At 38.7% G+C, this 19,467-nt stretch overlaps 2 protein-coding genes across 6 annotated transcripts in view; one reads left to right on the top strand and one right to left on the bottom strand.

Moving 5' to 3' along the window:
* Nucleotides 1–654: 654 nt before the first annotated feature.
* Nucleotides 655–15,179, bottom strand: LOC309435817 (uncharacterized protein; the record flags this gene model as incomplete). Its single annotated transcript, XM_082044561.1, has 6 exons — nucleotides 655–1,058; nucleotides 1,556–1,635; nucleotides 7,761–7,791; nucleotides 9,385–9,565; nucleotides 12,258–12,809; nucleotides 15,170–15,179. 5 exons carry the CDS (start codon nucleotides 15,177–15,179, stop codon nucleotides 1,564–1,566), a joined length of 846 nt encoding a protein of 281 aa, XP_081900687.1. The 3' UTR covers nucleotides 655–1,058; nucleotides 1,556–1,563.
* Nucleotides 12,491–19,467, top strand: part of RBBP8 (RB binding protein 8, endonuclease) — a 43,827-nt gene continuing 36,850 nt past the window's right edge. The window contains exons 1-3 of one of the 5 annotated variants that reach the window (XM_082045061.1): nucleotides 12,554–12,571; nucleotides 14,144–14,281; nucleotides 15,798–16,022. In XM_082045061.1, coding sequence (XP_081901187.1) covers nucleotides 15,911–16,022 — 112 coding nt within the window. In that variant the 5' untranslated portion in view covers nucleotides 12,554–12,571; nucleotides 14,144–14,281; nucleotides 15,798–15,910. Of the gene's footprint in view, nucleotides 12,572–12,612; nucleotides 12,953–14,143; nucleotides 14,282–15,797; nucleotides 16,023–19,467 lie in introns of those variants that run through there. The other 4 variants (XM_082045059.1, XM_082045062.1, XM_082045063.1 and 1 more) reach the window with 4 other exon arrangements.

Genomic DNA, 19,467 nt, shown 5'->3' with positions numbered 1-19,467 from the left:
ACCCTAATAAAGGGTTCATGGGGCTGCGCTATTATATTAATTCAGTATTTTTGGTTTAAAAGTTCCTTTTGCTAAACTATAGAATATTTAACCAGACTATTTCACTGATGCTCTCCACAAAGAAAACGGACAAATGCTTTCATTGGCACAATTGGGAGACGATGGCAAACTTGGCTCTGGGATAAATCGAGAAGAGGAGCGACAGCCTCTGCCATTCGTGTGAATCAGAGCTCCAGTTGCTTGTTTCGGCAGAGGAAGGGGGACAGAAGCTCTGCAGGGAGCTGTGCTGGGGCAAGGCACCACCACACCTTCTGCTACCTCCCGTTGCTCTTCCCCTCCGAATGCCAGAAGCTGCCTCCTCCTGGAATCGCCCAGGAGATAGCTAATCTATATTTTAAACAGGATAAAGAAGAAATACCGGATGAAGAATAAAAACAAGCCCCTCTGTTCATCCCATTTCAATAATGCTGCCATACTGGTGTGAGGTTTTTCATTTTAAAGTCCTGAGAGCTGACAACAGGTTAAGCAATTAAGTTATGACTTCGCTGTATTTGCTGAATATAAGCTACTGCCCATAGATGACAGAAGCTGAAGAAATGAGAGAGAGGAGATCAGATGAAATAAGTAGGCCCAATGCATCTTCCTTTTAGTTACATTTATTTTAACAGAAATTAATTTAGTTCAGTGTGATTAAGCCAAGACATAAATAATTTCTCAGATATTTAAGTGGGGACAGCAATACCTGTTAGAGGTCACAAAATTGAATTTAAGAAATGATGACAAAAAAGACCAAAAAAAGGGGCTCAAAAGTTATTTTCTCTTTACACAAAGTGCAAACAAAAGGAATATGAGAAAATACCAAATTTTTAAATTATGGATATCCATAAGAAACACAGAACATTGTTAAGGAATCAGACCTATGAGCTGTACTAACACCAGTTTCCTCAGGTTTCCTATAGGTTACTTGATTGTTCTGAGAGTGACTGCTTTTGAAACAACAATCAGCTTCAGATTCAGCATGCCTTCTCATAGCGTCTTCTAAGTTCAACATGTTGTACCTTGAAAAGTGGATTTAAAAGCAGATTAGCTATTTTGGAGATAGACTGACGAAGCAATGCTGGTCTTATCCTATTTATTCTAGACATACATTAGTACCTCTTGAAAAATTACTGCGATTTAGCGTTAGAAGCGCTGTCACTAAGGAAGCAAAATAATATGGTGAAGTGCATATCACTAAAAAAGTTCTTATGATCCCTCTTTTCTAACATGCAACACAGTACCTCAACCCATTTCAAGACAAAAGAACATATCTGACACAAGGTGTTATTTGGCAGGCAAAACGCACAATGGAAAAACCCTACAATGCAGCTGGGGAGTCTGCCACTTAACAGCTTTATTGAGCACAAGGCATGGTTAAGCAGTCTGTTTTCCTGCCTATTGCAATGGGACGCTGCTGGACCTCTCCCACAGAACCCACCAGAGGTAGATGGTCACGGGATTACAGCCAGTTAGTGATCTGCTGGATGATGCACTGAACTGATACAAGCATACTTACGGTTTAAGTCACAGGCTGAAGGCCAAAGCTGGAGGCTTGATGGGTTGGTGTCTTGATTTGCTGTTTGTATTATGCAAGGCCTGAAAGGGATTCTCATGTTACAATACAACATGGTCCTATATTCTGTGTACTGATTAGCACCACAGGGGAAAAGCCTGCTCAAGTTTATCTTTCCCTCTTGCTTCACAAAGCTAGTAGCTCCCTTAATAGCTCAAGCCAGAAGCATATTCTGGAATGGTTAATTTTTTTCAAAAGATTGTTTGATTTTTTTTAATCATACAGAAACGGTAGCATAAGAGGATTAAAATCTGGTTTTAGTGAAGTCACTAGCGAAGCTCCTTCCGACTTCAGAAGTTCATTATTTCACCTGAACGATATTAATTGCAAAGGTCTGTTTTTCTTTTGCAAAGTTGGAACCTACATTTACTTCCATTTAGTATTTTCACAATACTCTCCTGGTTTCGCTGTTTCTAAGTACAAGAAACATGAGAGATCAACAAAGCTGTAGATATTGGAACAGAAAATGCTGCAACAAAAAACTGCTGAATGAAGTAACAGAACATAAGAGTGGTTGGGTTTCTCTTGATGTTCTGAATTCTGAAGATGCTTAACAACAAAGTGGCATTTTACGTTTGTAACAAAAGATATTGTCTCACTAATATCAAGTTTCAAACCAAAAACATATTTTCTCACTAATACTCAAAGCACCAGAAAGCAACAAATATATATTCTTTAAAAAAAAATAGACCTAGTGAATAATCTTGGGAAATATTAGTGAGCCTTTCTTCAGTAACAGCTTGTTTTAAACTATTATTACAATTAGCAGTATGAAACAAAAAGAGAAACTTAATATGCTAAGGACATTTCAGCAAGCCTCCTGCAACAGAGGACTGTAGCTCCTTATTAAAACTATCTGATGTATTAGTAAAACAGCAGATAAATGAGTAGCAGATAATTTACTTGGATTTTCCAAGGTCTTTGACAAAGGACTGCAGAAGAGGTTCTAAGTACGAGCTAAATCACCATGAGGTGGGAAAGTAGTTCTTATGTTTAAAAAAAATGAAGATGTAGAATACAAAATGGAGAAATGAAGTATCTCATGTCAGCATCAGAAAAGATAACTGTGAGGTCATTGATATCCTATGCTTCCATGTCTCCACATAGGAAGCCTGTTGCTTAATACAGTATCATCTGAAAAAGAAGACAATAACAGGAAAAAAAAATATTATTCAGACCTCCAAACAATTACAGCAATACCACTCTGGTTTCTGCTTTATAAGTCTCTTTATAGCAAATACTCATACTTCAGTAAAGATTAATCTCCACAAAAAAAGGCAAAGTATTCCTGCCCATTAGAGGATAAGCTGCAATACTTCACAATAATAATTCAAATACAATAGACAAGAAGAAAATCCAATGACAAGAGATGTTGACCCTTTCTTCTATGGAAGTCATTTCTGAAATAAGTAATAACCAGTCACTCTCTATATAGAAGAGTGCTGGAAAAGACTACTTGTAGGGAAGACTTCTTTGAATGAAACAAAAATGGAGATTCCAGCCATTTGTGCAATCTCGTCCCAGAGTAACCATTCCAGTGTCATGGTCTGAGGTGCTTCTGCTACTTTCTGTTTGTATTTCCTTTCTCCCCCTCCTCCTCTCCAAGAGCAGAAGGGAATGTTGGAATTTCCTAGGATTTAATTCTTCTCTTACATTTCCTTACAACATTCCTGTAGCATTACAGATCATAGGGAGACCTCTCTACACCCAAAAGTTCACAAAACTGATTTCCCTTCTCAAATTACTGAATTGGACCAACCATTAAAGAGAGTCTTGAGAATTGTGAAGAAAGAGGTAGACTGACACCATGAAGAACAATGTTACAAGGCTTTCCTCTCTCAAAGAAAAATAGCCAAGCTTTTACATCAGGCTTACTCTTGCAGTGAGAATACTGATAATGCTCTTGGAATTTTTTTTACATTCTGCCAATGCCCTGCTGTCTCAGCTGAGGTAAATGAGAAATCGTTGTCATCAGCAAATTAGTTGTAACAAATTCTAAACCTGTTCTTGCTCAGAAAAAAAAAAAAAAAAAGAAAGAAAAAAATAAAGAAAAAAAGCTTTAGTTTGCATTTGCATCCTTTGGCTCTCTCTTTGGCTGGCCTCTAGGTCAGAAATCAACTGCTTCTACCTCCCTTCCCTGTCCCAGATAGGACTTGGCCTATTTTTTAATATGCTCTTTATGAAGCAACAGTCTCCCCATCCTTGTGCTGCTACACAACCAGTTGAGGAGAGAAATATTACCCAACTCTGATAGGGGTGTGGGGGCATGTGTGTTATCTGAATTTGTTTGTGAAGTACTGAGCAGCTTTTGATAGCTACAGGGAGGTATGTTGTAAACTCTCTGTAATGAATACTTGTAGACATGAATGTTTGTGCATACCTTCACTATAAGAACAAGTTGAAGCCTGCACCATTTAGATTGTCTTACTTTTCAGAATTGCACCTCTCTGAGCCTCTTCTCCTGAAGAAGATTTTATGTGATCATTTTATAAATTAGAAAAGGTCACAGGGAAGCATTGTGTGACTTTTCTTGACTGAGACTGGAGATCGCAAATAACTCATAATTTATTCTCAATTGGAAAAGTGTTTAATAATAGGTTTGATTTGAAAGAGAATTCATCTGTGAGATCCCTTTCTTGGAAATTATATTTGATATAAGAGAGGATACAGTACTTCAGATAATTATACTGCCTTCTTTAGGAGGGAAAGCAAGCTCTTTCAGAGAGAACCCTGAGCAAGTCTGACTTATTACTGTGGTTTATGTATTTATAGAACCGTTATGAGTTACAAGGCTAAGAACAACAGTTAAGTGATGTTTATCCAAGAATGTATTGATATATACAATGACTTCTTTGTCCTATACCTTTGCTTTTTTACTAATGAAAAATAAAATTTCTGTAACTTGTGGAAGTGAATATAAAAGCCTAATTTAAGGTCTCAACCCTGACAGCAACCCTACATGAGAAGCCCCTGCTGAATCTGTAAGGTGTGTACATGGTGGTTTTGGCTTGGGGAGCAAGAGGTTGGAGAGCAGAAAGGGTGTCCAAACTCTTCTTCAGGCTACCAAGTCAAAGGAAGAGATAGTGAAGATCCCTTTTATCCCTATACTCTCCAGACTCCAGTAAACAGTTAAATGGCAAGCCCAATGTCATTTAAAAACACACCATCAGATTCACTTTAAGGCTCCAGTTTTAATCTGGAGAAAAGGTATCAAGAAAGATGGCATCTACTCTACCTGTTTAAAAAGTCAAAATGATCTTTCCTCAGCAGGACATAACATTTCAGACAGTACCTTTTATGAGACAAGCTGACATAGCTGGAAGTAGACCAGCTTTGAAGCACAACAGCCTTCCTTAAGTCCATTATGAAAGCAGAACTTTTTCCACACTGTATAGTTGAACAGCTATTTTAGGTGGCAATTTACCTGTGTTAATCAGTTACATCATTTATCCAATTACGCGACACTCGTATAAACAAATTATAGGCAGATATAGTACCTTCTCAGAGTTCAAGATGTAGTACTCGTGGAAAGGCTTCAGAGCCTTTAAAAACTTCAATTCTTTATGGCACCAACACTGTGGCATATCCAGAAACCAATGTCTCTATCACATCTGGCACTGATGTCCAATTATTCAGTATAGCCTCCTGAATCACCAAAACCACTTCCTGCAGCGGACTTTTTGTAAACCTCTTATCCAAGTACTGACCAAGCCCAGCCCTGCTTAACTGTATGAAATCATAGCCTACGGTGGTGTGACTGCAAGCACAAACAGCGTACATCTGTCATTTCAGCTCAGTTAGTAATCCAGTTGCCTTCTCCAGAATTAAGCCTCCTTTCAAGGCTGTCATAAGATGTAGTCTTATAGGAAGAGCTACTTTCCTGGAGTAAAATAATCTGAGTAGAGTATATTCAAATATCAACATTTTTTTCTTTTATGTGTTCACTTAATGATGAAAAAATTGCCCATGTTGCACAATGCTGGTTGAATTTGATGGTAACTTCCTGTTCTGACCACTAGTTGTCTAGTAACTATTATTAAAATGTGTAAGAAAATATCTAAAAAAACGATCAATGATACCACTGTAGGATCATTTTATGAACAAACACATGTTTCTAAAGTTGCTCAAAACCTTTGACAACATTCGGTGGAGCCAATTTTTCAAGCCTGAGTGTTTAACTTCAGGTGCCTAAATAAAAAATAAAGGAACATGCCTAAACATAGGTTTAGCAGACTGATTGCATGTACCCATGATCACATTTCCAGAAGTGCTAAACTTCTACAAGTCCTAGTGATTTTAGTCAACATCTCTGACAAACATAGTCGGAGCTTTAAAAATTATGGTCTATATTTGTACTTGGGGGAGAAAAAAAAAAAAGTAATAAGTTTACACAGATGCAGGCTTCTGTTGGGGCATATCCTGGTCTGTACCTACAGCTTGAACAACTATGCTATATGCAGGACTGATGTGCAAGTATTCTTGCCCCCCAGCCATGAACAAGAAGCAGCGCAGCTGCTGCTGCAGCCCATGTGCTATTGTAACAGGGCAGCTGCTGTATCCTTCAGAGAAGAAGGGTGTTGCCGCTCAAGTAGTTCCTCATGGTTGTGGAAGCATGTCCTACACACTCCATGTTCTCTGACCAGTTTCACCTTGAAATATCCTGTGCAGTAACTCAGGGCGAGCTTGCACTGACCTGGGGCTCATCCGAAGTCACCCACATGTAACAAAGCCATGCTGAATCCCATAAATATAGTAGGTATACTGAAACAAAGCAGGACTGGAAATAAATCTGAATTAAAGCATAATTTGTTGTTTGGTTGGTTGGGGTTTTTTTTTTAGCTGGTCACATTAAAGATTTGGTGCTATTTGATTATAATAAGTCCGAAGGGTTAGTGTTATTTAAAAAAAAAGGCATTTTCTTTCCTGGTTCCCTTTGTACTCATGCTGGGCAAGACCTCTAGCCTAGTGCATCTGCATATAAAATGAAAGAAAATTTATAACAATAAGATCTTGCTACACTTAACAAGGATGTATCACTCCCCCACCCCTCAGTAAATTATTTTGCTGGAGGCTACATCATTCTCTCTGAGTAGTATGTTGGGAGTTGACAGAGGCGTGAATAATTCACCGTGTAAGGAGCCTCCCTGAGCAGAGCTGAGCTGCAGCATGTTGGGCCGGCCTTTGATGCAGACTGGTTGGGCAGGTTCCTGGGCGCCCAGGGAACCGGTTTGACGGGCCTGTTATGCCAACAAATTCTGGTATGATTCCATGCTCTCCAGAATGCAGAAACCTGCCCAGCCAGTTAAATGAAAGGCATATTAGGTTATCCATTGCACATTGTATATATCTTAGGTGCAGCAGATCTCCTCTCGGCATTCTCTAGTGTGGTCCACAGTGGCTTCCTCATCTTACTTACACTTGAGGTTTATAGCTGGAGGGGAAGTCAATAGTAAATATTTATCACCCCGATCAAGAACAGAACTTTTCACAATTCAAACAGAAGGGTGAGTTTTGAAAGTCTTTCTTTAACATTAATTTAAGATAACCTTAAGCAAAAATTTCTGTTATGCTTGAAGTGATATAATGGCTTTCTCCTTAATGTGTCTGAGTATTGCCAGTCTCTATGGCACTTGTTGACAGGATTTGTGTGAGTGCAGCTTTCTGACCCTTCTGTGTGCAGCTCAACATCAGCTGCTCTGTCTGCAGGAGTGTTTACTGGAGAGACAGTTCAATGAACTAAGCATGGGAGTGAGAGACAGAAGCTTCATTGCCAATGACTTAGTATTTTGAGCAGATCCCTTAAATATTGCCTGTTGGTCTTCTCTTTTATACAGTGTTTTTATAATCCACATCTCACAACAGCACTGTCATGACAAGGCATAGTGCCATTACAGTAAGATATGTGGTTACTAATTCTTGCCAGACTAACTTTTTTAATTGTTCAGTTTTATGGAGTGAGCAAATTAAACTTAGATTTACATATTCGGAATGGACTTAATGGTAAGATAGGAAATGTACTTGTAATTCTTAACTGCTTTCTTTACATATACTTACTAGAAATGTACCTGTTTAGAAGGAGTAACGGTGGTGGCAATGGTAACAAAAAGCAGTCCTAATCATAAAGAGTAGGCAGACTTGAAAGCTGTACCTGTATCTGCAACTGAATCCATTCACAGGCTCTGTGTCAAATAAGAAAAATTAAACAGTGTGAAAACAAAAGCTGTGGAATCTGGTAACTGATTAACTACTGGAGCACAGAAGTACTTACTGAGCTGAATAGAAAGGAATGAAGACAGGTTTTGTCATGCCTGCTAGGACAAAATAACTCTTTAAGTAAATGTGAATCTTCTTACCATCTGTGTAACTACATTTTTAAAAACCCTCACAAAGCTACTTTCATCACCCTGGAAATCTTAATTTTATCTGTCTTTAAGTGAAAAAAATACCATTATCTTTCATGATACTAAAAAAAATAATAATAGTGTCTTCAGTGGACGTAAATCACTAGATACAAAATATCTATACAGGATTATGTAAAACTTTATGATAGTCACACAACAGGAAGCTTCCATTATGGACGTGTTTACTGCCAGCTATTTCCAAGTTGATGCAAAAATGAATGTTATAATTCTTTTGTAGAGTGCCAATAAAAAGATCTCCTGAGCAGCTTAAAAACTCAATGAATAGCAGATTGAGATGACCTTCTCATTAGCAGCACGGTATCTATGTGTAAATTTTTTTTCTTCTAAGTGTGGGAAAATGGAAAAGAACATAGGGAAAGTTTTGCACTCTCACAGAAGCTAAAACTACCAATCAGGAAAAAGCATTAACTTTTTATCACCTCTGTTAATTTTGCTATCAAATATGAAAGAAAAACTTGCTAAGGAATAAACCATTTTAAAAAGAAAAGATTATAGCTGGCTTAACTGTATGGTTTGCACAGGGACTGTCTGTAGAGCCTATAAAATGCTACAAGACAGCTTGGATTTCTACATCTACAGGATTTTAACATAGCACATTTTAAGAATTCAGACCAAATAAATCAGTTTTTCAAAATACTGCTTGCCATCCTCTCTTTATACAGTTTATGTGTTCTGCTTTATTTGGCTTTTCCACAGCTGCCTTTTGGGGGGCGGGGGGAGCAGGAAGGGCAGTGGCCATTAGGGACCTTTTTTCTCAAAGGTAAGTAAAATATTATTTCCCATATGTTGTTTCTCTGTTCCTTGTTTACCTATCCTGAATTTTTGTCACTCTCTACAGTAAAAGGCAGGTGCATGATTTTGTACACAGAACTGTAAACTTTTATTTCAGCCTTCAAAGCCTGGAGCAGCCTTCCAAGGCTGAGATAAATATACATAACTACTTAGGCTATTCATGTTAAACAGAGAAACATCAGTAGGAGCAAAACATTTCCACATGCAGCCAATGCAAACAGGTGCTGCTGCTGCTGAGAGTCTGAGGACCAGGAACACTGCACTGGGGTCCTGCAACAGCATCCTTTAGGTTACCTTATTCTTCTCTCCATCACCGCTCTCTAAAAGAACTGAAAGTTTCAGTTGAATAAATCCTGACTGTTTCTGACTACAGATGAGGAGCAGTGAAAGCACTTCAAAGAAGAGGGTTACTTAAAGTGAACAATGTTACTGGCATCAGAGAATTTGATCTTGGCTTGATTTCAAAAGCGGCTACGCAAGCAGCTTGAAAAGAATCAAATTCAGCTAAGTGGGGGTGATGGGGTGGCTCCTCCCTATTTTTCCAGAGAAAGCAACTACCTGTGCCAGACAGCAGTGGAGCGCTCTGTGCACCCTCCTGGCTGTAAGAAATCACACTGTTCCGAGAACTGCCAGTTCCTACACTCCCAGTTCAAATCCTGTTTAGGTAGCAGTTGAACTGTGCCACTTGCTCTTATTTGCTGCATCAGAAGTTGGGCTCCTTTGAAGTCCTTTTTGGCAACTGCAACATAAAGTTCATCAAATTAACATGACTAGAGAATTAAGCAATATATTTAGCCCCCAATGCAGATCTGCAAGTCAAGGAGGTTGTGAGTACCCTGCCCATGTATGTATATGTGCAATCTACTAAATCTCACATAAATAAATAAGGACTTCACTATTTCATATATAGATGCATATGTATATGTATTTATATATATTTACATATAGAGGAAAAGAGTGATATATTTACCATTGTGTTTAAAGCAATTAAAATATTTACATTGGAGTTCCCCAGTGTAACTCAAAGCTGGTTTTAATCTTTACATCTAAATTTAAGGTAATAGAAGCAAAAAAAGTAAGTTTTCTGCTAATCTCTTTTAACCCTATTCTGTCTAAAAATGCAGTGAGCTAGGTCACCTTCGGATACCTGAATGGCTAGAAACACAAATGCAGTCTCTGTACTACTCCACAAAAAAGGAAGAGAGGGAAATGAAAGGCTATTTTTAATTTTATCTGTGCTGCAACAGTCCAGTACTCTTACAAGAGAAATTCAGTCATAAGTTGATTCGCTGGTAAACATCGAGAAGGAAGCCATTGCCGCTAAAGCATAACTGAAAATCAACAGCTTCACACACTAGGAGTAAGATTAAAAATTTCAGACCAGCCAGGTCTAAATTGGTCTAAGATTAAATTAGATTGTCTTTTTGCCGAGTTGCTCATGGATAAGTATTCTGTCACACAATTTAATGTGTCATATTAAGGTTATTTTGAAATCTGGACATGAGCCATAACATCATAGAAAGTTTCGTATCCATTCAAGTGTAACAACGATGAAGAATTTTTCCCACAGTTTTATTGTCTAGGTGTGTGTGTTTACTCTTATGATATGAATGAGATGCAGTTCCAGTTAGACTAGTCAGCTTAAGACAGTCAGCATAAGTGAATATGGAATATCAGACTCTTCACTAGTTTTCTAGTACATTTAATGAGCCAGGGATCTGTTCAGTAATTGGTGGCCAAGTATGTGATTAGGGAATACACAAAATCAAATAAATCTGGAAGGGAGATAAAGGCAAAGTTCAATTGCTGGTCTTAATCCATTATCACTTATTGTTGAGTAGATAACACCATAGAAGTCAATGGATGTATAATGCTGTAAAGTTCAACATGAGAGAATGTGAACATAAACTGTTCACACAGTTTATTGGGAAATAAAATGGATGACATAATTATTTTCTAAAGTGCTTCCTATAAACAGAAAGGTCCAGTTTATTATAAAATACCTGAACAGTGGACAGGAAGTCTATTTTATTGCTACTTACCAGGTCTGTGTATATATTTAAGACATCTATTTCTATTACCTCTGAGGAAATAATTACTTTCCTACGTCACAAACTTTTAGATTATAGGAGTTTCAAGGTAAAATAAAAAGCTGGCAACACATACTATTTAAGAAGACTGGAGTGTCTATCACCAATTATTATGACTGTTTCTTCCATAAGACATAGCTAATTTTAGTTCTGCCATTTGTGTACTGATACGATAATGGATCAAACTTACAATGTAAGCAATCTGCTGCTGAGCTGCAGAACACTGTTTTTATTTTATTTTAGTTGAAAAATAAGTGGCTAAACAATGATGAAGAATTAGCAGAAAAGTTAAAAACCATATTTTTCAAAATACTTTACATTTCAAGGTACATATTTGGAGAGAAACCAAGAGTATTTTCAACAAAGGTGAACAGATTTAAAGTGTGCTTAATCATGGATTGTCTTTGACTCCTGTCTGTTGGTATTTCAAAATACTTCAAAAATGTTAAAAAGTATTTCAGATTCAGCTTTAGTTACACTGTAGCTCTATAGTTGTGATACTTGCTGGACATCTGAGTGATCTGAGTAATGTAAAAAGAGTAAGACAGAACAGTTACTAACAATCATTAAATACCTGACCTATTAATTAATTAATTACATAATTAATTAATTAAATAAATACCTAACTTTTTTCATACTGCTATTAACAATATAGCAAGTATGTGGTTTGCAGCACTGGCCCTTGCAAAGCAATCACCGTTGTGTCCTCTAATCATGCGACTAAGCTGTGTCTGCAGGTGCTAACATAAATACCAAAATGGCCCAGTTGAATTGCGTGAAGGCAGAATAGTAACAGTAAAAAGCTGTGTTTTGTTTCTATTACTAAGGACAACTACAAACTAAAAATCAAAAGGCTTCTCTCATGGCAGACAGCAGGGTTGGTCCCAATGAACGAAAGAACATTGACCTGCCATCTGAGCAAAATAGTTACATTGGTAAAAATCTCAAAAGTGACACAAAAGTTTAGCTGCCTTATACCATACTATTATATGGGCCTACAGGTTTTCATAATGACAGAAATATGCTCCAGGCTGTTGCATCATATGCTATAATGACAAACCCACGGAACCTGTTAAGATCAATACGTGAGGGGAAAGCATTGCAAACACATCTTCTCTGTATAAACTCCAGCAATCAGCAGAGTACAAATCCTGTGGAAAAGGTAGCTTTTGCAGCACAGCCTGAATACTGGCAAGGCCACATCTACCACAGGAATATAAAAGATCCTCTTTACGTTGAAACCATCAAGACCTTCTTCCAGGTAGGCTCCCCCTGTATGGGCAACATTTGCTTTAACGCAGGCTCTTGCACACACCCTTGCTTCTCCACAGCGCTTGCCACCTGCTAAAACCTGGATGGTCTCCTTGGCTCTTCTCAGGCCGCTCTCTCTGGAAGTCCCAAACGCCGGGTCAGGCGCAGGCTGAGTGGATGAGGGCTGAGGCAGCGGCGGTTGGACTCGACGGATGGTGAAACGGTGGTGGCCCCAGCACCGCAGGGCCGGCAGTTCCAGCCCCGGGCCGGAGAGCAGCTGCTCTCGCGAGAGCAGCGCGGAAGCCTCGCGAGACCCGTTCGGACCCCGCCCCCCAAGGAGCGGCGCGCGGCCCCGGCTTTCCCTTTTCCCGCCGTTTCGCGCGGAGCCGCTGGGAGCCAACCAGGTAACGGCGCGCGCTCTCCTCACCGCCGCCGCCTCCTGGTAACGGCCGCGAGCGCGCGGCTGCCGCTCCGCTCCGGCCCGGCGCTGTGACGGGCTGCGCCGCAGCCCCGCGCCGCCAGCGGGGCCTCCCCCCGGCCCCGAGTCCGCTCGGGTTCCCGCGGAGCACGTTGCAAACACTGGTCCTCCTTCCTCCGGGAGCGGAGCCCGTTTGCACGTTCTCTCCGTTTCGGAGGCCGCCGCTCAGGAGTGCGGGACATGCCCGACCCCTTCTCTGCCGTTCGGGCCGGCGGGGAGCTGAGACGCGGGGGCGTGCGCCCGCCTGGCGAGCTCTCAGCCGCTGGTCATGGCAGGATTTCTCAGAGCACCGCGGCGTGTCTTACGAGTGAGTTTCCTGCATAGCGCTTGTGCAAAGGGAAAAGGGAAAAACCCAAAAAAGTCACCGCCGGGTGGTACGTGAGAGCCGAATCTGTAAGAGCAGCCGGTGCTGAGGCTTTTTGGTGAGGGTCAGGGTTCAGGAAGCTGTGTGCTCTGCAGTCACAGAGAGGCCGTGTGTTGCTGTCGGCCAAGTGTAACTACGATGAGCAGCGTCAGTGCTTTACCGGTGCTGACCGCCAGTGATGTGTGTGTGTAGGAAGGCAGTCTTTTCTGAAGCTACAGAAAGTCTAGCGATGCTGGAGGAAGTTCGTGGCTGGAAGAAGACGGAAACAGAAATGTGTAGGTGATTCTGTGAAAGATTTAGCCGGGAGGGTTAGGAACAAAGCCCCATCTGAGATAGTGGCCCAACTCCCTGCCTGCCTACAGCAGCAGGACACTGGAGAGAGGGGCTGGCATTGTTGCGCTTCCTTCCCCCCTCAGGCAGCTTACAGCTCTCTCCCTGCCTGCAAGTGTCTGTGCATCCAGCTCAGGTGTTTTTTTTGTTTGTTTGTGGTTTTTTTTGTTTTGTTTGGGTTTTTTTTTTGTTTTTGTGGTTTTGTTTTTTTTGTTTTTTGTGTGTGTGTGTGTGTTTTGTTTTTGTTTTTTTTGTTTTTTTTCCTAAGGACTGGAAAATCCTTTCTTAGGACTGGAGACTAAGCTGAGCAGCTGACATCACTGAATGTCTTTTACACCTGTGCAACTGCTCAGACCTGTCAAAGGCTCTGCACTTGTTGGGGGCCCTCTATTTGAAGACAAGTTGAACACCTGTAGAAAGCAATGTATTATTTTGGGATCTTGAAGGAGGTGAAGCTTGGGAAAAACTGTTGCTCTTTTTTTTTTTCCCCTGTTTGTATTCAGTTGATGTACTGATCATTTGCAGAAACTCTGGGCAAGTTTTGTACATTTTTTTGTTACAGTTCCTTTTTCAGGAATAAAAAAGGACAAAACCAAAGACAGTAGGGACAGCCTTTAGTAATTCTAGAGTCAGATGCCCTTTTATGGAAAATTATTCATCTGACATACTCAAATCTAAGACAGTAAGAGAGCAAGTTGGTTGATTTCACTGCCCTAGCACTTGACAGAGAAAAAGATAGTTTCTGAGATATTTGTGCTTTAAGGCAGAAAAATAAGTTTAAAAAGAGATTCCTAATGTCACTAGGCAATTGGTTCCACAAAGAAGCATTGTAAGATGGTTTAATGTGACCGCACACGAAGTGGAGCATTTGAGCTGCAAAGATGCAAGCAGATTACTGTTCAACTTCTGCTGAAGAATTGTAGGCATTGCTAATTTGAAAAGGTAATTTTATTTTCTATTAAGAACTTGTCTTAAAATAAGAACATTAGCTAACTTGAAACCATGTGCTGAAGTAGGCACAGAATTTTCTATAGACAGAGCGTGTTAAAGCAAATGTGTTCTTACCTAATGGTTGCTGAATGTTCTGTCAGCTCTGTTACTGTAGCATTTAAGTATCTTATACTATAGGAAACATACAGTTCAAGTGTTGCTTTGTTGTTGAGAATAACGCTTTGTTTCATTATCTCATTAATTTTATCCCATTTTAGAGACAGCCATACTGAAAGAAAAGCGACTTGCTTAAGACTGTGCACACAGATATGAGAAAGCAGAACAGAACCAAGGCTCCTAGGCCCTACACTAGGTCACTGACCACTGGACTAAACATTTTGTCATAGTGAATTTAGGGGACCAGCTAAGCCAGTAGCTGCATTCAGATATTGTAAGTTACTTGAAGGCTTTCAAGATAGGAAATGCAGCTTCTTGACTGACTGCAGACCTTGTATTGTCTGAATTATGACTATAACATGTGCCTCAAAAATTGCAATTGATTCTTTTATTTGTTATATAGACATTGTGGTTTGGTTGTTCACACTGCTACTTTAGGAATAGTACAAAATGCCTTCAATTTTTTCTTTCTTACTGTAATTTATATTACAGAGTAATAGAGATAGCTCTGTCCACCTGGTAATGATTCAGTCCCTGTTCAAAAGTCTTTGTTTAAAACTGACAGCGTCAAATGGGGAAAACTTTAAATGTCTGGTTTTACACACAGAGAGCTGAAGGACAAAGAGATTACGTATTTCAAAATTGGACACACAGTGCCGATAGAATTGAATCTTTCCTTGGCTCAGACCCAGATCTCAGTGCTGTGCTTCCGCTGTAGTTTACCTGAGGGCATCATCTGTGCTGAGAAACCCTTCAAAACAAATAAGAATTGTGGATAAGATTTTTCTGAGTTGTGAGTTGTGTAGGCAGTCTGGCTTTTAAGACAGAGCTGTCTGATAGTTCTCCTCAAATATTAGTGTTTTGGAGGTTTATAAATTTTGAAATTAATTTCCGATTTCCTTTTCATCAAGGAGTGGGAATAACTTTAATGTAGAATCATGAAGACTTCAAGGGGATGTGAGCTTTTCTTTGCAGAAAGGTGTCATTTGAATCCATGTTTATGGAAAGGGTGTGTATACACAAATATATCTCTGACAAAACTTTTGACAAATGCTTTTGCTGACAGCAAGATTTTGGAAAACAGTTCTGGTTTACTGTAGTTTTACCTAGGAAAAAGAGACTTCTAAGCATCTTAATGAAATTTTAAGTTGATAGCTGTTTAAGAGGGGGAAATTCTTTTAGTTTATAATTATTTGTAGCAAAATACTTGGCATCTTCCAAACATTTAGGGTGACTGTCAGTATGTAAGTACAACTTGACAAGGATAGGCAGTAAGCATTGTATTTCATCCATGGCTGCAAGTTACAGTCTGAGAAATGCAAACATAAGCGTTGTTGATCTGTCATTACAGGCATACACCTGTCTTCAGAAACAACTTCGTAACTATGTAATTTCAAATTTAAAGTGTGAGAGTGAGCCTGTTCTGCAAATAAGTCAACAAAGCTGGGAGCAGAAAAAAGCAAGATGAATGCATCTGGAGGGAGCTGTGGGAGCCCTAATTCTGCGGAACCTCCTGGAGATTTCTTCAAGGAATTGTGGTCCAAACTGAAAGAATGTCATGACAAAGAAGTACAAGGTAAATTGTGAAAGTTTAGATTCACAGTAGACTGTCTGTTATCACAGGAAAGCTTTGAAGCAGAGTACCACTCTGTCTGCATGGAACCAAATACATTTTTAATGTCTTATTTTAAGCAGAAAGTTGGACTGGATGATTAGAAATGACCCTTACAGATTGACTTCCTAAACCTGGTTTAGCAGGATTAGATTTAAACTATCAACAAGTGTAAAAGATTTGCTAGGTCAGTGAAGAAAAAGTAACACAATGTTAAATGGGATCTGTGTTTGCTTAGGAAATATTTAAATGTTACTTTAATGGATTGTGATTCAAAGTTTCCAAATCAAGTTATTAAATGGGTCAGTTTTTTTGTTGCCTTTGGATTTAGTCACTTCAGATACATTAAAATGGATCACATTGTTTATTTCCTCTAGCTTGTGCAAATCTGCACCACTGCAGATTAATATTACTGAAGTGAAAATTATTTATTTGGTTTCAGTGTGCTGAATTTTCTCAAGAGAAATTAGAATAGAGTTGCTTATTTTTACATTATATTTTGTGACCTGTGATATCAATTTTACTATGGATTGACTGTGTCTGCTCATTCTTCAGTAGTGCAGGGCATTAATAACACTCAAAGTAAAGATGAATTATTGCACCATACATTTATATTGTTGTTATAATATTGATTCACAAGTAGTATTCACAAAATGTTTTGCTGAGAAACCTTCATAAGAAATTAAGATTTTCTTCGGCCAATCTTAAGTCACAGAATCCATTCTTTTGGATGGAATTAGAAGAGTATTTGACTGAATCTTCCAACAAGCATATGCTTATACCTGAAACAGTATTTATATTAGGCTGGAATAAAGGTAGGTTAGTTTTTGTGAATTAAGAGCTTTAGTCATGCAAGTGAATCTTTGTAGCCAGACCATTCCAGTGGCCTTGGTCATTTCCACCAGCCTCAAAACAGTTCCAGGTCTGTCCATTTAGGTCCAGTTGTGTCATCACTTCTTAATTTCAAAAACTGTGAGTAATTGTTTTATAATGTATAGAGGTTTCATACCTCACACTGAAAGTCTTGACTCAACAATTTGCAACACTGGGTCTTGATGCTTTACCTTAGTAACTTAAAAACAAACAAACAAAAAAACCAAACACCACAAACAAAAATACAGAAGAACGTCTATCAATTTGGCAACTGAAAGGAAAGATGTACCATACTGTAGCATTTTGTTACATTAAAAAAGTATGTGTAACCACATGAAATATGATTTTTATATTGTGTTCCAAAACACATGAAAAATAATATTTATTTTTTATTACTTTTTTTTTTTAACTCTTGGTGGTTCATTTCAGAGTTGGTGTGATGTCAACTGCAGATAAATGCGGAAGTACTGACAGAATGGGATCTGGCAATTTATGGCATGTCTGAACAACAAAAACTGAACAAACAAAGAGCTCTAATGTAGAGGATAATGTTAAGTGACCCCTTCTCTAGTTTCTTGGGATGTGCAGCACGTGATTTTAAAGTTTTGGTTTTCTTCGTGCAAGTGAAGATATGCTTTAGAATGCATGCTGGGTGGGGCCAGATAATTTTGCCACTAGGCAGTCTTTTTCATGCCTAGCCCTTTGTCAGTATGTCCCGCACCGTGTTAGGTAAAATTAGGTCTTCCATGATAACATCAAAGACATGCCTGAAGGATAGTTAATTTTTTCAAAAGGTGGGGATCCTCTTATAGAAAATAATACTGGAAGATATTTTAGAAACATCAAACACAGGCTTGCCTGGACTTTGCTTGTTTCTGAAGTCTATAAATAAGAATTAAAATTGACTCATGAGTTTCCAATCTAAATGTCAGCAAAAAATTATTTTAAAGATGGTGGAAGGTGGATTAAGGGAAAGTTAGTAGTTGGAGAAAAAGCTTTTTGCGTGTACAATGCACAATGTACGAAACATCGTAGTGGTGGAATTCTTTTATTTTATTACAAATCCATGAAAAGTAGGATGTTCAGGCCTATTTTACAGGTTATCATATTTATATATCTATAGAATGTAGACCAGAAAATACTTCAAACTCATACCGTTGGAAATGGATTTTATTTAATTTTTCTATTGCTACATTGTGAAGTGTGTATTTTTCCATTATGTTAGCTAAACAAACTCGGCTTCTTTTAAATGGATCAGTTGCAAAAAATACCAAATTTTGCCCCTCTTCAGCCAAAATAGTTCTTATTTTCTCTCAAATTCATTATGTGGCAATGGGTAGGACTCCTACAACCCAGTTTCCAAAGATGTTGGCAATGGTCAATATTAATTGACTTTTTGTGGAATCAAGAAGTGTTCAGCAGCTCAGAATAATGGTCATTAAAACTATATTTGCTTTTATTTCCTATCTGTAGAATGTGTAGGATACTTGTGTGTTGTTCACAAATTAGAAAGGAATTAAATAATGCTGTTTATAAAGTGACTAATTTTTCAGGTGTTAATACTTGCATCTACCTCAAAATAATTATATGGATACTTGCTGCACATGTGTCATGTCAACATGGTTCCTGAGGATGAAGTCTAAAGCTCTATGCTGAACAGAAAGGTATTTCAGCATGGAAATGTGAGGAGAGTTTTGTGTACAACAAATAGCCTAACTCTCTTCAATTATTGCTTTACCTGTGAAAAGCAGAAGATACCAATGGGGAAAAAAACGGTAGTCATAGATGTAGAGAAAATTACGAGGAAGGCAATCTCATTGATAGATTGCTGTAGGAGAGGAAATGGCTGGAAGCTCTTCAGAAGTAAATAATTATAGAAATCAGGGCTGGAAGGAATCTTAGGAGGTCATCTGATCCATCTCTGTCCCCTTAAGGTAGGATTATGTCTCTGTCAGTGCTGACAGAAGCTTGTCCAACCCGTTCTGAGTAAACTTCAGTGATAAAGATGCTGCAGTCTTCCTGGGCATCATCAATTTTAAGAAAGTATGTTTAATGCATCTGAAAATTCATCAGAACAGGGATTGTCATAGCTGTTAATTGAAAAATTAAAGGTATGTAGTCTAATCAAGTTGCACGTTTCATAAAATAGTGTTGTGTGTTTAATTAATCTGCCTAATGATGGTTTAAATAAAGTCTTCATCACTTTAACGGGGACAGTGTGTCATTTACTAAAGCACTCATGAGATTTAGGTAAACTTATATAGTCTGCAGCTTGCCTATTTCATAGAAATATTGTGTGAAAGGTAAAATTGAATGGGCAACGTACATATTGGAGTTTAACATAACATTCTAGTGAGCACATAAAATTAAATAACGAAATCTTAAGTATAGCTCTTTAAATGATTATACTTAAAACCTCCCAATGCTGGGGAAAAACAAAAGGAAGAGATTACAGCCCATGTAGTAATTCAATGCTGTTGGATAAATGTAACAAACTGGTTTCCTGCCTTCTCATTGCAGTCATTTGAATTAAGAA

This window comes from Streptopelia decaocto, assembly GCF_964273445.1.
Source record: "Streptopelia decaocto genome assembly, chromosome: 2".
In the NCBI taxonomy this organism is placed as follows: Eukaryota; Metazoa; Chordata; class Aves; order Columbiformes; family Columbidae; genus Streptopelia; species Streptopelia decaocto.
This window is presented reverse-complemented; position numbering and strand designations above follow the sequence as displayed.